We start from the raw sequence: 18102 nt of genomic DNA on the forward strand, positions 1-18102 counted from the left end.
ACGCTCTGAGCAGGTGGGGCCGGGCTGGAGCTCAGGTCTCGGAGCTGAAATACCAGCTCTGGCTCGGTTTTCTGTGCAAACACAACTGGGGGCGTTTCCTGCCCCCTCCTCCCCTGGCCAGGCTCTGTCCCCAGGCCCCGGCCCAGCCGCCCTCCCCCGCTTGGCTCCCACCCGGTGGGTGGGGGCGGAGGGCGAGTCTGCAGCTGTGAGCATTCCTGACCTGCGGTTCAGGGGAGAGAACCCAGCTGCTTGCCGGGCAAACAATGGAGCCTGCTCCCCACTCCCCACCCCCCGCACTGCCCTGGGGCCTGGCGCTGGTTCTGCCGGAATTTCCAGAAAGTGCAGCTTCTCCAGTTGATCTTCACTTTTCTGACTCATTGGAAAAAATAAAAACATGAAACAACTCAGGACAGGCCAAGTTCCCCGCACCCCGCACCCCGCAGGCCGGCGGCACCCCTGTTTCGGGGCACCTTTGCCCACTGTGCGCTGCACGGAGGCTGTATTTGCTCCTCCTGCGAGACCAGGGACCCTCCAGGAGCCCCCGCGCTGGGGGTGTGGGTGGATGGTGCGGGGGAGTCCGAGATGAATCATATAACATGGTGTTTATCATGTTGACCGTTTCAAGTGCACAGTTCAGTGGTTGTTAAATACATTCCCATCATTGTGCAACCAGCACCACCATCGTCTCCAGAACTTTCTCATCTTCCCAAACTGAAACGGCACCATTAATCAGTCACCCACTCCCTTCCCCTCGCCTCCAGCCCTGCAGCCACCACTCTACTTCCTGTCTCTGTGGCTGTGACCGAGCACCTCACAGGAGCAAGATCATACAGAGCTGGCCCTTCCGTGACTGGCTGACTCTAGTCAGCATCCTGCCCTCCAGGCTCATCCACGGGGTAGCGGTTTGGATTTTCTCCCTTTTTAAAAAATATACTTTTATTGATTTCAGAGAGGAAGGGAGGGAGAGAGAGAGATAGAAACATCAGTGATGATAATCACTGATCGGCTGCCTCCTGCATGCCCCCTGCTGGGGATCGAGCCCGCAATCCGGGCAGGTGCCCCCAACTGGAATTGAACCTGGGACCCTTTAGTTCACAGGCCGATGCTCTAGCCACTGAGCCATACCAGGTAGGGCATGGATTTTTCTCCCTTTTTAAGGCTTTCCACCAATGAGCTGATACCTGCCCTGTCCAATGGGAGCTCTGCATTGAATCCTCATTTGCATATTTATTGACCAATCGAAGCAGCTCCATATTGACCAATTAGGGCAGTGCTGTTTGGGCCAATCAAATTGTACAAGTTTGGATTCCTTATTTGCATGAACATGGACCAGTCAGGGGCCAGGGTGGGCACTTCCCTATAAATGACCTCCCTGTGCCTGGAAGGGAGAGCTTTGTTTCCTGGGGAGACGGTGTTTCCCTGGTTTGTAAAGCCTTTACCTGTGAACTTTCCCCTTTACCGCACCCCAGATTGGGGGCTCCCGTTGGCCCTGGGTGGTGGCGGTGACCTCTGGTGGCGGCGACCTCTCGTTGACAATACTCAGAAGTGGAGCTGGTTCGGAGGTAGCTCTATTTCTAGTTTTTTGAGGCATTTCCACACTCACGCTTTCCCCAGCGGCGGCACCATTTTCCATCCCCCCCACGGCGCACGCACGAGGGGTCCCGCATCTCCACATCGTCCACAGCACAGGCCGCTTTCTGTCTTTCCCACAGTAGCCGTTCTTATGGGGGGGGTACATGGGGGGTGTACATGGGGGAGGATGCCCTCCCTCCCCTCTGCCCCCCAGGAGCTGGGAGGGGTCTGCCTCCTTGGGACTCCAGGGGCTGCGTTCAGGTTCACTGAGCTGGGGAAACAGGCACTGAGGGGCAGAGACCTGGTCAGGGTGCCGGAGCCGTGCTCTGAGCAGACGTGTATTCCAGCGTCCCTCTGTCCTGCGTGGCCAGCAAGGCGGGGCCTGGGTTCGGGATAAATTCCTGGGGTGCATTTTACGCAGACAGGGAGCCTGTGGGCAGACAGTATTGTCCCCACGTGAGTGGGAGGGGAGTGACTTCAGAAGCCAAGCCTGAGATTTCATATGGAAAGGGCGTCCCTGGGGCAGGAGAGGCCCGGGGAGCGGAGAGGAGGGTGGGGGCACCTGGTGTCGGCGTCAGGGCCTGGACCCCCACCCGCCTCCCCAGGGAGGGTGTGGCTCCCCCTGCGGTTCCTGCAACCGGGACATAGATGACGCCTGGATGCTTGGGGCTCGAGTGAGTGAATACTTGACTGAATGAAGGATTTTAACCCCAAAGGAGTGGGGTCCTGATGGGTTGCAGGAGCCAGAGGAGGGCCCCTGGCGGGCGGTGGATTGGCCTCCACCTGGCTCGGCTGGGCTCGGCTGGGCTCGCCGGGCTCGCCAGGTGGCTCCTTGCTGCGCGGATGGCGTTGGGGCGGCAGCGGGAGGAAGTGCCTTCCTCTTTCCTCATCCCGTCAAACGTGCTTTAATGACGCACCACCGATGTGATGAGCCTGAAGTGCAGTTAAAAACAGGAAAGTGTGTTTGCGTCTTACCCGCCCCCTGCTGGGACTTCAGGCCCTTCTCTCGGGCCTGGTCCACCTGCAGGCCTGCCCCGCTCCTCAGCTTAGTCATCCTGAGACGCACACACGTGCGCCCACCTGCGCGCCCACACGCACCCCCCCCCCCCCCCGCCTTCCTGGAACACCCACATTTAGGCTCTCAGTTGTTTTTTTTAAAAAAATATTTTTATTGATTTCAGAGAGGAAGGAAGAGAGAGAAACATCAATGAGAGAGAATCACGGATCGGCTGCCTCCTGCACGCCCCCCACTGGGGAGCAAGCCCGCACACCGGGCATGTGCCCTGGACCGGGATTGAACCTGGGACCCTTCAGTCCGCAGGCCGACACTCTATCCACTGAGCCACACCAGCTAGGGCGGGGCGCCCACCGTTAGTCACTCCATCTTCCTGAGCCCTACTATGTGCTTCTTCCTGCCCTGGGCACTGGGTCCTTCCCAGCATTTGTGCCTGCAGAGCGGGGCAGCCGGAGGCCTCCCCCAGGGAGGATGGCCCACAGGCGCTGCAGCCGCCTCCTGCCCCCAGGCGGTGACTCAGTGCGTGGCCTGCAGACAGACTGGCCGGCTTTAGCTGAGGCGTGTCTGGGGGAGGGGGGAGCCTGCAGTCACTGGGACCCACGCCCCTTCTCAGAAACCCCCGGGAGCCGGGGGGGGGGGGGGGGGGTGTCACTGAACGTGACATTTTCTTCTCGAAATGCTGTGACCGGGGGGATCCCCACAGCCCCGAGTTTCTGCAGCATCGTTGCCCCATGGAGAAGGCTGCTCTCTGTCCCTTGATGTTCTTGGTGATGAGACTTAAAATCGCCGCGCGTCATGGGTTGGGTCACCGCACACATGGGAGGCCGCTTACATGATCAGACTGTAAAGGGCGAGGGCGTCTCGGCCGCCGGCAGGTGCTAGCTCCAGCCTGCATGGGAGGTGGAGGTGCCCCATGGAGGGGGGGACACCTGGGGTGACCTGATTTTGGGGTGCTCAAGTTGGGCACCTTTCCGTAGAGCCACTAGACAGGCTGAGCTGGGGGTCTGAGCCCCGGGTTCATCCGGAGCTGGGGTCACAAGGGGCGGCTCCCAGGGCGGGGGTCTGGGCGGGTGTGAATGTGAAACCACGTAGCTCTGCGTGAAAGCTGCCTGGGTCTGCCTGAGCCCCCCACCCCAATTCAGGGGCGTCTGAAGCATGAAGGGCCAGAAGCAAGGGGCGACTTCACAGACGGCTTGTGGCAGGGGAGAGAAGAGGGTGTCGGATCCGTTGCGGATCCTGGGGGGGGGGGGGCACCGCGCCAGGCAGCGCCCAGCTAATCCCGCTGAGCCCGCCGGCTGGAGGAGGCCGGGCAGGCGGTGGGAAGGGAGCCCTCGGGCGTCCAGGAGCCGGCTTAGGGGAAGTGGCTGCACAGAGCGACGCCAGGAAAGCAATTTCCTGCTGGCTTTGTAGAAAATCTCTGCTTTGACCCGACCTTGAAGTCTTGATAACTCCAGCCGCTCTTCATCCCTCCGGCTCAGACAGCAGCCGCTGGAGCAGTGGGTCTTTCCAGGGCTGCTGGGAAGTTTCGGGCCTGGTTCTGCCCCGGACGGGGGACGCCGTGGGCTCAGAGGGGTCCCTGCCTCCCCGGCTGCTCTCTGAGCCTGGGGCCCGGCGGGCCTGGCACCCTGGGCACCTACTATAAGTGGCGTGAACAGGACGCAGAGTTGAGCATGAAGCGCCCAGCCGCCCCGCACCCCACTTCCAGACCGTACTCTTCCACAATTGTTTTTCTTGGCGCGTTTCCCTCAAGCGTCGATGAGGAAGTGCTCTGCGATCAGGACAGGGGTCATCGTTTTGCGGCCGTCACCCGCTTGGCACGGCCTGGTCCTGTGTGGCTGCCAGCGAGCCGCCCTGGTGCCGAGAGCGTGACCCCCTCACCCTTCAGAGCCTGCTTCCGCGGCTCCCTGAGCCCCTCCCAGTGTCCCTGGCAAGCCCCCTCCCATGGCAACTGTCCATAGGGGCGAGCAGATGGCCCCTGGAGCCGTGACCGCTGTGGGAGGCCACGGTGGGCGGGAGGGGGAGCCTGCTGGTGAGCACAGGGCCCTGTGGAGCTGCGGGAACACGTGGCCAGGGCCCCGAGCCCAGCGGAGCCCGTGTCAGCCGTGTCTGCAGCGTCCAGACAGCCCGGCCGCCTTCTCAGGAACCGAAGGGGAGAGTTTTCCCGGAATTGGCCAGAGTGCGCCAGAAACCCGTCAGGGCATCCTTGTGGGAGGGGTCCTGGGAGGGGGTCAGGGGCCAGGGGTCAGGAAGCTTGCTAAGGCTGGACTTGTCTGCCTTGGAGGCTGGGTGCCTTTTGAGTCACCCTGGTAGTCATGGCTGTAGTCACGGCTGGAGGACGGTGCCCTGGGGGTGGAGGAGGCACCGCCTCCCTGGGGAGCGCTTGCCCCGAAGGAGAGCTGGGACTAGAGGGACAGGCCTGCGGCCCCAGGAGACCCGAGCAGCTGTCTCCACCCCACAGCCTGGCTCGGCCTCCTCCGATGTCGGCCCCTGAGGGGGCTTCCCCGTCTGTGGCTTTGGGGGTCTGTCATGGGAGGAGCCTTGCATGGTGGACAAGACCATGAGGACTGGACCTGACCACCTGGGTTAGAGCTGCGTCCTCCCCTCCCTACACCTGACCACCTGGGTTAGAGCTGCGTCCTCCCCTCCCTACGTGTCCACGTGGCGGTCCCCAAGCCCTTTTCCCACGTGCGAATCGGGGATCCGTGATTGTGTTCGAGGAATGAGGCAGGTGTGAGAGCCTGGCGCCGCCCAGGGCTGCAGGTCACTGGGGAAGGGAGGCTGTCGCCTGTCTCAGCCGCCTGCGTGCTCTCGGGCTTGGCTAGAAACCTCACCGACGGTGAAAGGAAGCGCCATGCTGACGCGGTCCTTTCTGGGTGACAAAACCCAGCAGCCTTGGGCTAAGCTGTCTAGTGGCGAGCGGTGGGCACGGTGCTGCCACGCCCGACGTGGCACGGCCCCTGGAACACCTGGCCGCACAAAGAAACCCCGTCCTCCCCCAGCAGCCCAGAGGCCGGGGGCCCACCAAGGCGGCTCTCATCCATCAGCGGCTGGCGGCTGGCGCCCGGTCGCGCCCCGTCTCCCAGCGCGAGTGCAGCGGGGAAGTGGCCGGAGTGCAGGAAGCGCTCATGTTCAATTGTCCAGACATAATCGAATCCCGACTCCTCAGATCCCCGCTGGGCTGTGCGCTCCTGCCTGGGGCAGCGGATGGGCGAGCTGGGTCGGTCTCCCCAGGCGCCTCCTGGCGCTCGGCGCGGGGGCAGTCACGGGGGCTTCCGTGGCTCTGGTGCCAGCGTGGAGTTCCAATCCCAGATCCGCCTCCCGAGCCTCGGTTTTCTCATCTGTAGAATGGGTGACCAAGGACGCTGCCGGTGGCGTTGGGTGCGCTGAGCGGATGGCCCCGACTGGTTGGTGCACCGAGGTCCGAGGACAGGAGTGGGGTTCGTGCCCAAACCCCAAGTTCCACCTGCCTGCTTGTTGGTGGAGGAGATGCGTCGGGGAGTGAGGCCTGCCACCCAAACAGCTGCCGGTGTTCATGGGAACCTGGCACCTCCGAAGCCATCGTGGGGGACAGGGCCACCCCAGGGATGCCAGCTGGGGGTTCTCCGATACAGCCCTTCCTTCCTCCGTCACTTGCCCGTTCATTCACTCGATCTCGAGCCCCTGGGGTGGGCCATTGTCCAGGGTGTTTGGGACGCAGGGGGAGAAGAAGGTCAGAGCCAGCTGGTCACCCCAAGGCCACCTGTTTACCCCAAGGGCCCTGAATTCGAAAGCTTTACTCCGGCAGGCCGCCTCCACTAACTGAGAATGAAGATGTTTTGAACGTCCTTTGGAATCAGCAGGGCATAAACAAGACAAACAATTAATTCACTTTTCCATTTTGATATTGATCACAGGCCTGGTCAGCTGCCAGTCCGAGCGGGTGATTGGCGGGCCCGGCATTGCGGCCCCCAGGGTTCCCGTCACCGTCACTGACGGCATGTGATTGTCGGAGAGAAGCGGGGTTAGTGCTGCTTGTTGACAAAGCTCCAGGACACGCGGGGCGTCCGTGGGTGCGTCGGGCCTCCCTTGTCCCTTACGGAGTTCGGATGCGGAGACCCCACCTCTCGGGACGCTGCAGAGGTTTTAAGAGAATCCTGTTCTCTCGAGGCTGGGATGCCGCCTGCCCCATCTGTCCCTGGGTCTGTGCGGCCAGGGGTCTCTCCTGAGGCTGGGGGTTGGGGGGAGCATGCTGTCACCTCCCCGTTCTCTCGCCAGCTTGGCTGTGAGCAGAGCCTCCGACAGATCTTCTCCCGGGGTCTTTGGTGGCCTGCGGTCTCCCAGCCCAGCCCCTGGGCAGCGACGTTGAGGGGCAAGGCTGGTAATTAGAGGCCTGCGGAGGTGTGGATGGAGGGCCAGCTCCAGCTGACTGGGGCCGGGGGCCGGGGTCAGTGCCCCGAGTGAAGATCACAGCCGCCTGCCTGTGCTCTCCCAGGGTGCGATGTCACAAGGGGCTCTGGGCACTTCAGGACCTCCCGGGGGAGGTAGCCCCCGTGTCATCTGTGGCTTCTTAAAGCAGGAGTCTCGCCCTAACCGGTTTGGCTCAGCGGATAGAGTGTCGGCCTGCGGACTCAAGGGTCCCGGGTTCGATTCCGGACAAGGGCATGTACCTTGGTTGTGGGCACATCCCCAGTGGGGAGTGTGCAGGAGGCAGCTGATCGATGTTTCTCTCTCATCGATGTTTCTAACTCTCTATCCCTCTCCCTTCCTCTCTGTAAAAAATCAATAAAATATATTAAAAAAAATAAAAAGCAGGTGTCTCCCAGCATCCCGGAAGTCAGAGGGCAGAGGTTTCTTCCCCCATTTTACAGATGGAAAAACTGAGGCATGGAGAGTTGGATCAGGCACAGCCCAGGGCCAGGCCAGGGCTCTCACCACCAGGCTTCCCATCTACGGGTCTGGGCTGGAAAGTGGAGGGTGTGACTTCAGGCCAGTGGCTTCTCCTCTCTTTGCCTCAGTTTCCCATTTTGCAGCTGCCTGTCCGTGCTGGGGTGCGTGAGGTAGCGTGGGGCGAAGGGTGGCCCTGGTTCCCCATGTGTATTAGCTGCTGGGGGCCGTGCGCTCCGAGGCGCTTGCCTGGGCAGGGAGGGGGCCTCAGAGGTGCCCCCTCGGTGGGACAGGCCCCTGTGGCACCTCGCGAGGGGGAGCTGTCCCTGGCAGTGTCTTCCCGATCAGTAGGCGGGCGCTATGTGGCCACAATCCCCCCCCCCCCCCCGTGCCCCCGGGACGCAGGGTCCCAGCTTTGGCGGCAGGCTCCCCGCGGGGCCTCCTGAGAGCTGAATGACCAGCTGACACAGAGCAGCAGGCCTGGCGGTGCTGCCCGCAGCCCCGGGAGGTGGGCGCTGGGCACGGAGCCCGAGTCCTCAGCTAATCTCATTTCAGGCCATTAGGGCCAAGGAGGCCGACGTGTCCGGCACCGCCGCCTGCCCCAGGCGCCCGGCCAGGCCTGAACGGGGCCTTGTTTGGGGCCAGGGGCGAAAGGCCTCCCTGTGGGCGGGGGCTGGGGGCGAGGTGGGTGCCCAGGCCCCAGGAGGCCCCTAAACAAGCCCGGGGGTCTGGCTCAGCTCCGGGCCGCTGGGCAGGGGGCCAGTTTTCTGGAGACAGACGCTCATTGTGGCCACAGCCCGGCTCCCGAGGCCCAGCATCGGCCTCCAGACGCTGGCGAGGCCGTGGCCGCCCTGGTAGGGAGCCCTGCGGGCCAAGGAAAGGGACGGCGCCGCTGCCCCGAAGCCGCAGGGACGCTGCCGGCCGGCCGGCCTTTGCCGACCACAGGACGAGATGGGCAGCTCTGGCCTGGCGCTGGCCAGGGTCTGGCCTACCCGCCCCGTCACTCAGCCTGTGGCTGTGACGTGCCCCACCTGCTTCCACCTGCGTCCTCTCAGTCCCTCCTGCAGGGTCTCCTGGAACCAGCACCCATCCCTTCTGGCCTCAGTTTCCCTAACTGTCCCCCTCTAGCTCTGGGCCTCAGTGTCCCTAACTGCCCCCTCCAGCTCTGGCCTCAGTGTCCCTAACTGTCCCCCTCTAGCTCTGGGCCTCAGTGTCCCTAACTGCCCCCTCCAGCTCTGGGCCTCAGTGTCCCTAACTGCCCCCTCCAGCTCTGGGCCTCAGTGTCCCTAACTGCCCCCTCCAGCTCTGGCCTAAGTGTCCCTAACTGCCCCCTCCAGCTCTGGCCTCAGTGTCCCTAACTGCCCCCTCCAGCTCTGGCCTAAGTGTCCCTAACTGCCCCCTCCAGCTCTGGCCTCAGTGTCCCTCACTGCCCCGTCCAGCTCTGGGCCTCAGTGTCCCTAACTGCCCCCCTCCAGCTCTGGCCTCAGTGTCCCTAACTGCGGTGAGGGTAGTGACCACATCACTTATGAAAGAACCAGCCACTTAGGAGACGGAGGGGACGCCGTGGACAGGTGCAAGGACAGGGACCCGGCTCACGGCCCCCGGAGACCGTTCTCGCGAGGGGCCTGCACCGCCCGAAAGCACGTGGGTTCAAGCCTCAGCTCCGCCACCTTCTCACTGGAGCCAGCGCTCCGAACTGTCCGCGCCTCGGTGTCCCGGCGTCGGCGGGCAGAGCTGCAGCCCAGCGCCCCGCGCCCAGGAAACTCCGTGATCGGACGCCGCGTGGGCGCGGAGCCGGCTCCTGGCGTCTGGGTTCCCCCCGGACGCGCCGTGTCCCTTCCCCCGAAGGCTGGCGGGTCTGTGCGCCCTGCAGAGGCTGGCCTGGGCGGCGGGCGCCGACCACAGCGGTTCTGGAAGGTTAGGGGCCCCGGCGGCCACGGAGGGAGTGGGCCAGGCCGGGCCGACGCTGCGTCCTGCCCTGCGCCCCGAAAGGAAGCCTGGCGTGCGGGCTGCGATTATGGTGAGGCGCTGTGTAATTAACTCTAAAAATGGAGGCCGAGGAGGAATGAAAATAAATGCCTAGTGGAAATGAGAGGCGAGCGCTTGCAGAAAATAGCGGAGCCGCGGCAGCTGCAGGTCCGGGCGGGAGGGGCGGGGCCGAGGGGCTGACCGGCAGGGCGAGGGCGACCGGCGCTCCCCTCCCCGGCCCCTCCCCAGCCGGGGCCCACCGACCGAGGGGTGCATAAGGCCGCAAAAGTGTCTCCTGTCCCCCTCCCGCTCCGCAGGCCGCAGGCCCAAGGTCCCGGTGTGGGCAGGGCTGGCCCTCGGGGCTGTGAGGGAGAGTCCGCGCCTCGCCCCGGCCGTTCCCTGGCCGCCCCCGCCTTTCTCAGCTCCTGGGGGCAGCACCCTGGTCTCTGCCCCGTTGTCACAGTGCCTCCTCCCTGGGGCCTGTGTCTCTGTGTCCCTTACTTTGTGTGTGTGTGTGTGTGTGTGTGTGTGTTTATTTGGTTAATCCTCACCCGAGGATATTATTTCCATTGGTTTTTAGAGAAAGTGGAAGGGAGAGGGATGGACAGAAACATCAATAAACATCACTGAGAGAGAGACATCAATTGGCTGCCTCCAGCACGCTCCCCAACTGGGGTCGGGGATTGAGCTTGCAACGGACGTATGTGCCCTGGACCGGGAATCGAACCCGCGACCCTTCAGTCTGTGGGCCACCACGCTGACCACGGAGCCGCACTGGCTAGGGCCCCTTATTTTTAAATCAATGTTTTTATCGCGGTGAGATCTGTACAACGCAACTATTACCATTTTAACCAGAGAGTGAAGCAGTTCACAGGGTCAGGTAACCATCACACTGTTCTCTCTAGAACTTGTTCATCTTCTCAACCAGAAAGCCCAGCCCCCCCGCCCCCTCCCCCCCCCCCCCCCAGCTCTGGCACCGTCGCTCTGCCGCTCTTCCCGTCTGTGAATTTACCTGCCCCGGTGCCACGTACACGTGGGACCTACAGTGTGTGTCCCCGTGTCCCCATGTCTGCAATGCCAGGAATTGGGCGAGAGGCTGGGGTCTGCTGGGCCCACATGAAGGTACTCCGTTTAAATGAATCAGAGTGAAATGAAGGTAAAGGTGCCGTTTTTCAGCTGGCGCGGCCGCAGTTCAGGAGCTCAGCGGGCAGACAGAGGGCATCCCCATTGTTCCAGAAGGTTCCCTGGGCGCCGCTGTTAGGTTCACGGAGACAGACATGGCAGCTACAGGCGCGGGCGCGGTTTTTACTCTGTGCTCTGATGACACCTTGGTTGTCCTTTATGGTGAAGAAATGAAAGCAAGTGCGCGGGACGGTGAGCACGGGTGGGACCCAGCTCATTTCCCGGTTTGACGTGGGCGCTGGCCTGTGGAGGGGGCCCTGTTCTTAGGAAATACACTCGGATTCAGGTGTTTGGGGTGAAGGGGGGTCGAGTCTGCAGTTTTCTCTTACAGGTTCAGAAAAAACAATACAACCCCCCCCCCCCGCCTACCCCCTCCCCCCCCCACACACAGAGGGAGAGAGTGTGAGTCTCCACGTGACCAGGGCCCAGCCCAGGCGGGAGGAGTGGCCTGAGGCAGGGGCACTGCCTTGGAAGGTGGGTGGGTGGGCAGAGAGTCGGGCTGGGCTGGGCGCGAGTGCTGCAGGGCGTCCTCAGGCAGCTTGGTTTTGGGGGGCTGCCGGAGCTCCGATCTGGCCTGTCCACCTGAACCGGCCATTGGTCTGAATTCGGGGGAGCAGGTGCGGGCTCTTTGCGGCTCTGGGCATGGAGCCATCGGGCGCCTAGTGAGCGGTTACCGGGGAGGATGACTGAGACCCTGTTGTTCTCCGCTGTGTGTGGCCGTCTCGCCCCGTGGGCACCCACGCCGAGCTGGACGGGGTGGGCCGGGGGCCCCCATACACTGAACACCACCCATGCCCTTAGGGCACAAAATTAACCCAGTGAGGGGCTTCGTGTTAGGAGACAGGTCTCGGGGGCCGAGCCACTCCCCCCGGTCCCCCAAGTCAGGATCAGCGACGGTGCCACCAGGGCCAGTGACCAGGCTGAGCTCCGGCCACCTCGCCTGCCGCCCTAAGTTCCCACCAGCTCCTCCTCTCAGGGCTGCAAGCCGGCGAGCCCTCCCCCGTGCCTCCTCCCCCATTGCGGAGCCATGCCCAGTGCAGGCTGGGAGCCCAGGTGCTGGGGTACAGGTGGGGGGAAGGGGGGGAGCTGCCTGGGTGTTGATCTGGGGGTTCTGGCCTGTGTGCTGGCTCCAGCCCCAACTGTTGGGGCCTGTGCTGCTCTGTTCACGGGGTGCTTCCCGGCTGTTGGCTTTGTCACTTGTAAAGTAACTGTGGCCAGTCTGTGCCCAGGAAGGTGCAGATGTGTACCTGTGCACGTGTATGTGTGTGAGCACGGGCATGCATGCGTGTGTGTGTGTGCGTGTGCACGCTCCATCCTTGCTCACTCAAGGCCAGCATCTTTGTTCCAGTCCAGATTGTCAGGTTGAAATGTGCTGCGTCCCCTTGGGCGGGGTGGGGGGGCATATGGTTGTGAGAGGCCAGGGCTGGGCCGTCTGTGACTCTGGGCGGTGGGGCGTTCACGGTGCGTCTCCTGAGCAGGACTGTGGTGGCCCCGGGGCCGCGGAATCTGTCGTCGGCCCCAGGGCTCACGCTTTCCCTTCTCTCCCCAGTTCCTGTGCTTGAAGAACATCCGCACCTTCCTCAAGGTCTGCCATGACAAGTTCGGGCTGAGGAACAGCGAGCTGTTTGACCCCTTCGACCTCTTCGATGTCCGAGACTTCGGGAAGGTGAGTGGCCTCCTCCCCGTCTCCGTCCCCCAGGTTGGTGGCCGAGGGCCGGCTCGGCGGCCGGGGGGGCCAGGTAACCAGACGGGGCCGGCCCTGCAACGCCGCGGAGCGGGCTGTCCGTCCCGTCCGGCAGGCGCAGGCGGGACTGTGTGCCAACAGGAGGGGCGAATCGGGGGCCGGGACAGCAGGCCAGCCGTCCTCAGACCATTCGGGGTGAGGCCAGGAGGTGGAGGGACCGCAGGGCGTGGACAAGGACAGACCGGGGGAGCCCTGGCCCTGCCTGTCTGGCTGGGGGACCCGAGAGTTTACTTCCTGCTCCGGGTCTTCGTTCTCCAAGGGAGAGAGGGCTGCTGCCGGGCCCCGCGCCTCAGGAGCCGGCGGGGATGGCACCGGGCTGGGGTGGCGCTGGGTGGGAGGGGCCCTCGCAGTGACCCTGAAACAGCTCCGGCAGGTGTGAGGCAAGGAGGGGGTGACCACCTGAACCCCAAGGTCCCGGAGGTGATCCCCTGGGTCCATGCCTCGGGGAAGTCTCGCTGGCAGCTGTCCTGGGAGCCCGGCTGGCACGGGGAGGGGACCCGAGGCCGGGCCGTCCAAAGGCTGATTCCCGCTTCCTGGTGAGCCTGGGTTCAGGGTGCCACACGCCACCAGGTAGCACCGCAGGGCCAAGGTCACCCCTGTAAATCGCTGGGTCAGGACCAGGACAGCCCCTGGGTGGCCCGGGGCTGCGTGCGGGGCTGAGTGCTGACCTGGTGCGGCGCTGCCCGCGGCCCAGGTGGCCCGTGTCCCCTCCAGTGCCTGCAGGATCCCCAGGCCGGCCCTGCCCTCCGCCGCTGGCACGGGCTCCGCGGGACGCGCTTCCCGGACGGCCTGGAGGGCGGCCCCACCTCTGATGGGAACTCTGGGAGGGTTTATTGCTGTTTATCTGAGGACCAGGGTCAGGGCCGGGGCTCAGGGAGTGGCCGTGGCCGGCGCATGGTTTACGAGGGGCAGAGACAGATGCTGAGAACTGAAGGGCTGCCAGGCGTCCTGTTGGCATCGAGGCCAGGACTTTCCCATCAGCCACCTGGGCCTGGCGGTATTCTTTCTTCCTGAGATTCTCCAGAGAGGAGGTCCCGGGCCTGTTCAAGAGCCCGTCGCTTTGTGCAACCACCCGGGTCTCTGACTCAGCGACGTCCGCTGGTGGCCCCCCCGGGACTCGGAGGTACCCCCCTCCCCGCTGCCCAGGGGCGCGTCTGCCGGCACAGCTGCTGCAGCTGGACCAGAGCCACGTGGGTTCCTGGCCCGTCAGAGCTCCTCAGTCCCCACGGATCTGCTTTCAGGTGGACGGAAGCTCTGCTGCTCTCTCCTCGAACCGCAGTGCCTGGGCAGGGAGCAGCCGCGTGGGAGGGCAGCCCCGTGGTGGCCGGTTCTCTCTGTGGGACCCCCCCCACTCCCTGCCGCTCAGGGCTCCTGGGAGACCCTTGGCATAGGCCTTGGGGGGCAGCAGGCAGGTGGCCCCTCGAGGGTGCAGCCAGGCACTGGGTGAGTGGCCTCATCGCCAGAGAAGCCACCGGCCACCACCCCCCCCGTGCCGGCGTTCATTCTGTGGGAGGGAGGGATGGGGGCGGGAGAGGGGCTTCGGTCACTAGACCTGGAGTGAGGCCTGCGGAGCTGACCACCCTGCCAACAGCTGTCACTTGGCAGAGGGCAGGGGCACGGCAGGACACGCCACCAGCGGGACCTGACTGGACCCCCAGTTCCACCCTCGCTGAGGGACAGGAATGTGACTCGCCTTCCTTGTAGGCCTGGGTTTCCTCCCTCCTTCCTTCCCTCCCTCCCTCCCCTCCCCTCCCCTCCCTCCCTCCCTCCCTCCTTCCTGAGGTCCCTGGCCGACGGCTGGGGCTTGTGGACCGAGGGCACCTGTCTGTCTGCCTGGACACGGATCTCATGGGAGGAGCGGGGAGGGGCCCTCGGTGGGCCAGGAGGCTCCGGCTGGCCCAGCCGCCTTTCCGGGCCTGGGGAGACTGGACATCCTGGGGGCCCCCCCACCAGGTCAGGGACCCGTTTCCGGGGAGGCCCCAGCTGCTCCCCTGCGTGGCCCAGCCAGGCTGCCCTGCTCCAGGGACCCGCCGGGTCCTGGGCTCACGGTCGCCTCCATTTCGGGCAGAATTAACCCGAGAGGAAGGCCCCGCGGCTGTGTCTGCGTCTGAGTGAGAGGGCGGCGCACAGCCTCTGATGAAGGGCTTAACGCTCCCATTTATTATTCATTAAACATTTGCCGGCTCCAGCCTCTGAAGCAGCGAACCTGGCCGTGAGCAGGGCGGGGCGACCGGCAGGCGTGGGGTCATTTAGCGCGAAGCGGCCGCGCAGCCCGTTCACCCGAGTGCACGTACGTCCTCCCGGCTCCGGTCTCCCCCCCCCCCGTCCCCCCCCTCTCCGGCAGCGCTCAGCGTGGGCTCCCTGCGCTGTGTGCGGGCTCTTGGCACCCATGAGCCCTTCAGGGACGGATGGACGGACGGAAGGAAGGGAGGGAGGCAGGGAAGGAGGAAGGAAGGAAAGAGAAGGCAGGTCTCCCTCATGTCCCACAACGACAGTGGAACTGGGGGTCCCGTCCGGTCCTGCTGACGGCAGAGGTGGAGTCTTGTGTTCGGCTGCGCCCACCCTTGGCCAGGTGGGCAGCTGTCGGCAGGGACAGGCACGGTCAGCACGTGGCTCTGCCATCACTGGGAAGCGAGGCAGGAGGCCAGTGTGGAGCCCTGCCCTCCCGCAGACACCCCCCCACCGTCCCCGACGTCTTGAGGCAGCTGGTGCTTCTGGAAGTGACAGTGGCCAGCTGAGACGCCTTTAGGGGCTCAGGACAGAATGATGCTGGGAGCGGGCGAGTCAGGACCAGACGGCACTGGCTGGGCCCTCGGTCCGGTCCCCTCCCTCTCGGGCGTCTGTAGAGGCCTCTGAGGATGGTTGGAGGGTCTGAGATGGTGCGCTGTGCTTGGCCTTGCCCTCGGGCGGTGGCCTGGAGGCCCGTGCACTGAGCAGTGGGCGTGGCCCTGGCTGTGGGTCGGTGCCGCGGGAACGCCGCCTGACCAGCCTCCCGGCCCACCTGACCTGTGTGGCGCTGTCACCCATCAGGCTGTTGATTTCCGGAGCATGTGCATCGCCGGGCCGTCCCGGGCTCGCTCTGGGCAGGGAGGAAGGGAGCGCAGCCTCGGGCGTGGACCCGACCCCCGTGTGTGTCCCCAGCGCGCGGCCTGTGTTTGCTCGTCTCCCTTAATGTTTGCTCATCCGCTGGCCGAGTGGACGCCTCGGCTCTGGAGGCCTTGCTGCTCCCGGCTCAGAGCTGCTGCCGCGGGAGCGATGGCTCATGGTGCCGCGGAGACGCTCGCTCTCCTCGCAGCCGCCCCTGCTAATGGCTTGTTCCAGCGGGGCCGGGGCCGGGGCCGGGCCGGCAGCCTCCAGGGCCCGCAGGCTGGCTAGGCCTCTGAGCTTCCGCTTCACAGCGCGTCCTCCTTCCACCTGCTCCTTGTCACTCGCGGGCACTGTCAGCCACCCGCTCTCAGAAGGACTGACAACCAGACACACGTATGCATACAAGCACCTGCAGACATGTACACAGTCCACACGTATACCACACACATGTACACAGTCCACCACACACACATGTACACACCAACGTGCACACACCCGCACACGTGTACACAGTACACACAGGCACACGTGTACACACATACACATGCCTATACACAAGTGGTACACATGTACACACATACATATGCCTACACACACAGTGGCACACAGGTACACACATATATATGCCCCCCCACACACAGTGGCACACATGTACACACATACATATGCCTGCACACCTGTGTACGTAGTCCATACACACCTGCCCACACATGTACACAGCCTGCATCCACGTGCACACATGTGTACATAGCCTGCACACTCACCTGCACACGCAGGTACATGCACACACACACGCACAGAGTCAGATAAGCCCGTGAGCGCTGACCCGCCGTTTTCCAGGTGTTCTCTCTGCGCCCTCTCCCCGGAGCCGTGGCCATCAGCCGGCCTTCCCAGTGGGCGGCGGTGGAGGAGGCCGTGGGTTTCAGTGGCCGGTCCCTGCAGACCTGAGGAGCTGAGCGCGGGGCGCTGTGGGCCTCCCTCCCGTGTGCGATGCTCACAGCGTGTGTGTGTGAGGCCGGGGAGCTTCGGGAGCTGTTTTGGTGCCTCAGTACCCCTCGGTGGGCCCCAGGAAGGTGGTGATTCCCAGACCCGGGTCAGGCCTGGGGGGCTGTTGGCCCAGGAGGTGAGTCCCTGGCCCCTGGTGAGCGATCACACCCGTCTTCTCCCTTCTCGCTTCTGATTCATTTCTGGGGAGAAGGGGCTCCGGGACTGGGTGCCGCCCTCACGCCTGGTGGAGAAGCCTGGGCTGTTGGTGACGGGGCCGGCAGGGTGCATCCAGGCGCGGCTTCAGCTGCTGGTCCGCACCGCACAGGCAGGTCGCGCTCACCTCGCCGGGCCTCAGTTTCCCCGTCTGTAAGCTGAAGGACTGGCTGGACGGCTCTCGATGGCGGCCGTCAGGGGTGCCTCTCCTGTCCCCATGGGCTCACATCTTTGCCACCTCTCTCTGCCGTGTCCCTGCGGGTCCCACTCAGGTGGCTGGGAGCTTGAATTTTCCCAACTCGACCTGGTGTGAGCATGCTTTTGTGTGTGTGTGCTGTGTCCACAGTTAGTTAAGTTTTAATGGCTAATTGTTCTCCCCAGGCCCCGAGACATTAATGGTTTCTATTGAAGCCTGACAATTTGATGTTTGTTGCAAAAAAGGCGGAATGAGACTGGGAAGGGGAGAGGAAACAAATACCAAATGTGACGAGTGCATCGCAACTAGCGTCCTTCCATGGCGCCTGCCCCTCCGCATCACAGGGTGCAGCTGTGACGTCGGGGGGCGGGGGGAGGCCCTGCTGCGGGTCAGAAAGCCTCTCCCAGGCCCTCCGACCCCCTCTGCCTGCAGCTCAGGTTCGGGAGTTTGGGCGGGAGCCCTGGAATGTTTATCCTGGGGGATCCTTTTTTGACTTTCATGAAAAAACAATTATTGTGATAAAATGGAGATAACCTAATATTGATCATTTTAACCCTGGAAAAGTGTGTACAGTTCAGTGTCGTTCACTGTATTTATTCGGTTTTGTTCAGCCCTCACCACTGTCTAGTTCCACACTTTAAAAAAAAATATTTTTATTGATTTCAGAGAGGAAGGGAGAGGCAGAGAGAGATAGAAACATCAATGATGAGAGGGAATCATTGATCAGCTGCCTCCCCCATGCCCCCTACTGGGGATCGAGCCCACAAACTGGGGGCTGCAATCGAACCCGGGACCCTTCAGTCCGCAGGCCGATGCTCTATCCACCCAGCCAAACCGGCGAGGGCTAGTTCCACACTTTTCATCACCCAGAAGGAGAGCTGTTTCTTCTCTCCCACCCCCAGCCGCTGGCAGCCCTTCGCTTGTTTCACTCCCATGTGCCGACCTGGGCCTTGTGCACATGGAGTCACACAGCAGGTGGCCTGCGAGGCGGCTTCTCTCCTGAGCACGTGTGTTCGTGTGTTCGAGGCTCACCATGTTGCCGCACGGGTCCGAGTTGCACTCCTTTTCCTGGCGGGCTCATGTTCCATGTGCGATGGACCGCGTTTGTGAATCCGTCACCCACTGGTGGACGGCGGGCAGTCTCTACCCGTGGGCTGTTGGGGTAGCCCTGCTGCGGATGTGCACACAGAGGGGAGGCTTTGTTGGCTGACTTTAAAAAATACGTATGTTTTTATTGGTATTAGAGCGAGGGGAGGGGGAGGGATAGAGAGCTGG

General features: G+C 63.5%; 1 protein-coding gene across 5 annotated transcripts in view; it reads left to right on the top strand.

Annotated features, from left to right (window-relative positions):
* The window catches only part of VAV2 (vav guanine nucleotide exchange factor 2), a 102090-nt gene that overhangs the window by 22342 nt on the left and 61646 nt on the right, over window positions 1-18102 (top strand). For all 5 annotated transcript variants that reach the window (XR_004971097.1, XR_004971098.1, XM_036329190.1 and 2 more), the window contains exon 2: window positions 12150-12266. Coding sequence is in view for 3 of the 5 variants with exons in the window: in XM_036329190.1 (XP_036185083.1) it covers window positions 12150-12266 (117 nt within the window). In the remaining 2 variants the exon portion in view is untranslated. The remainder of the gene's footprint in view (window positions 1-12149; window positions 12267-18102) is intronic.

The sequence above is a fragment of the Myotis myotis genome, unplaced genomic scaffold (genome assembly GCF_014108235.1).
Source record: "Myotis myotis isolate mMyoMyo1 unplaced genomic scaffold, mMyoMyo1.p scaffold_m19_p_12, whole genome shotgun sequence".
NCBI lineage: Eukaryota > Metazoa > Chordata > Mammalia > Chiroptera > Vespertilionidae > Myotis > Myotis myotis.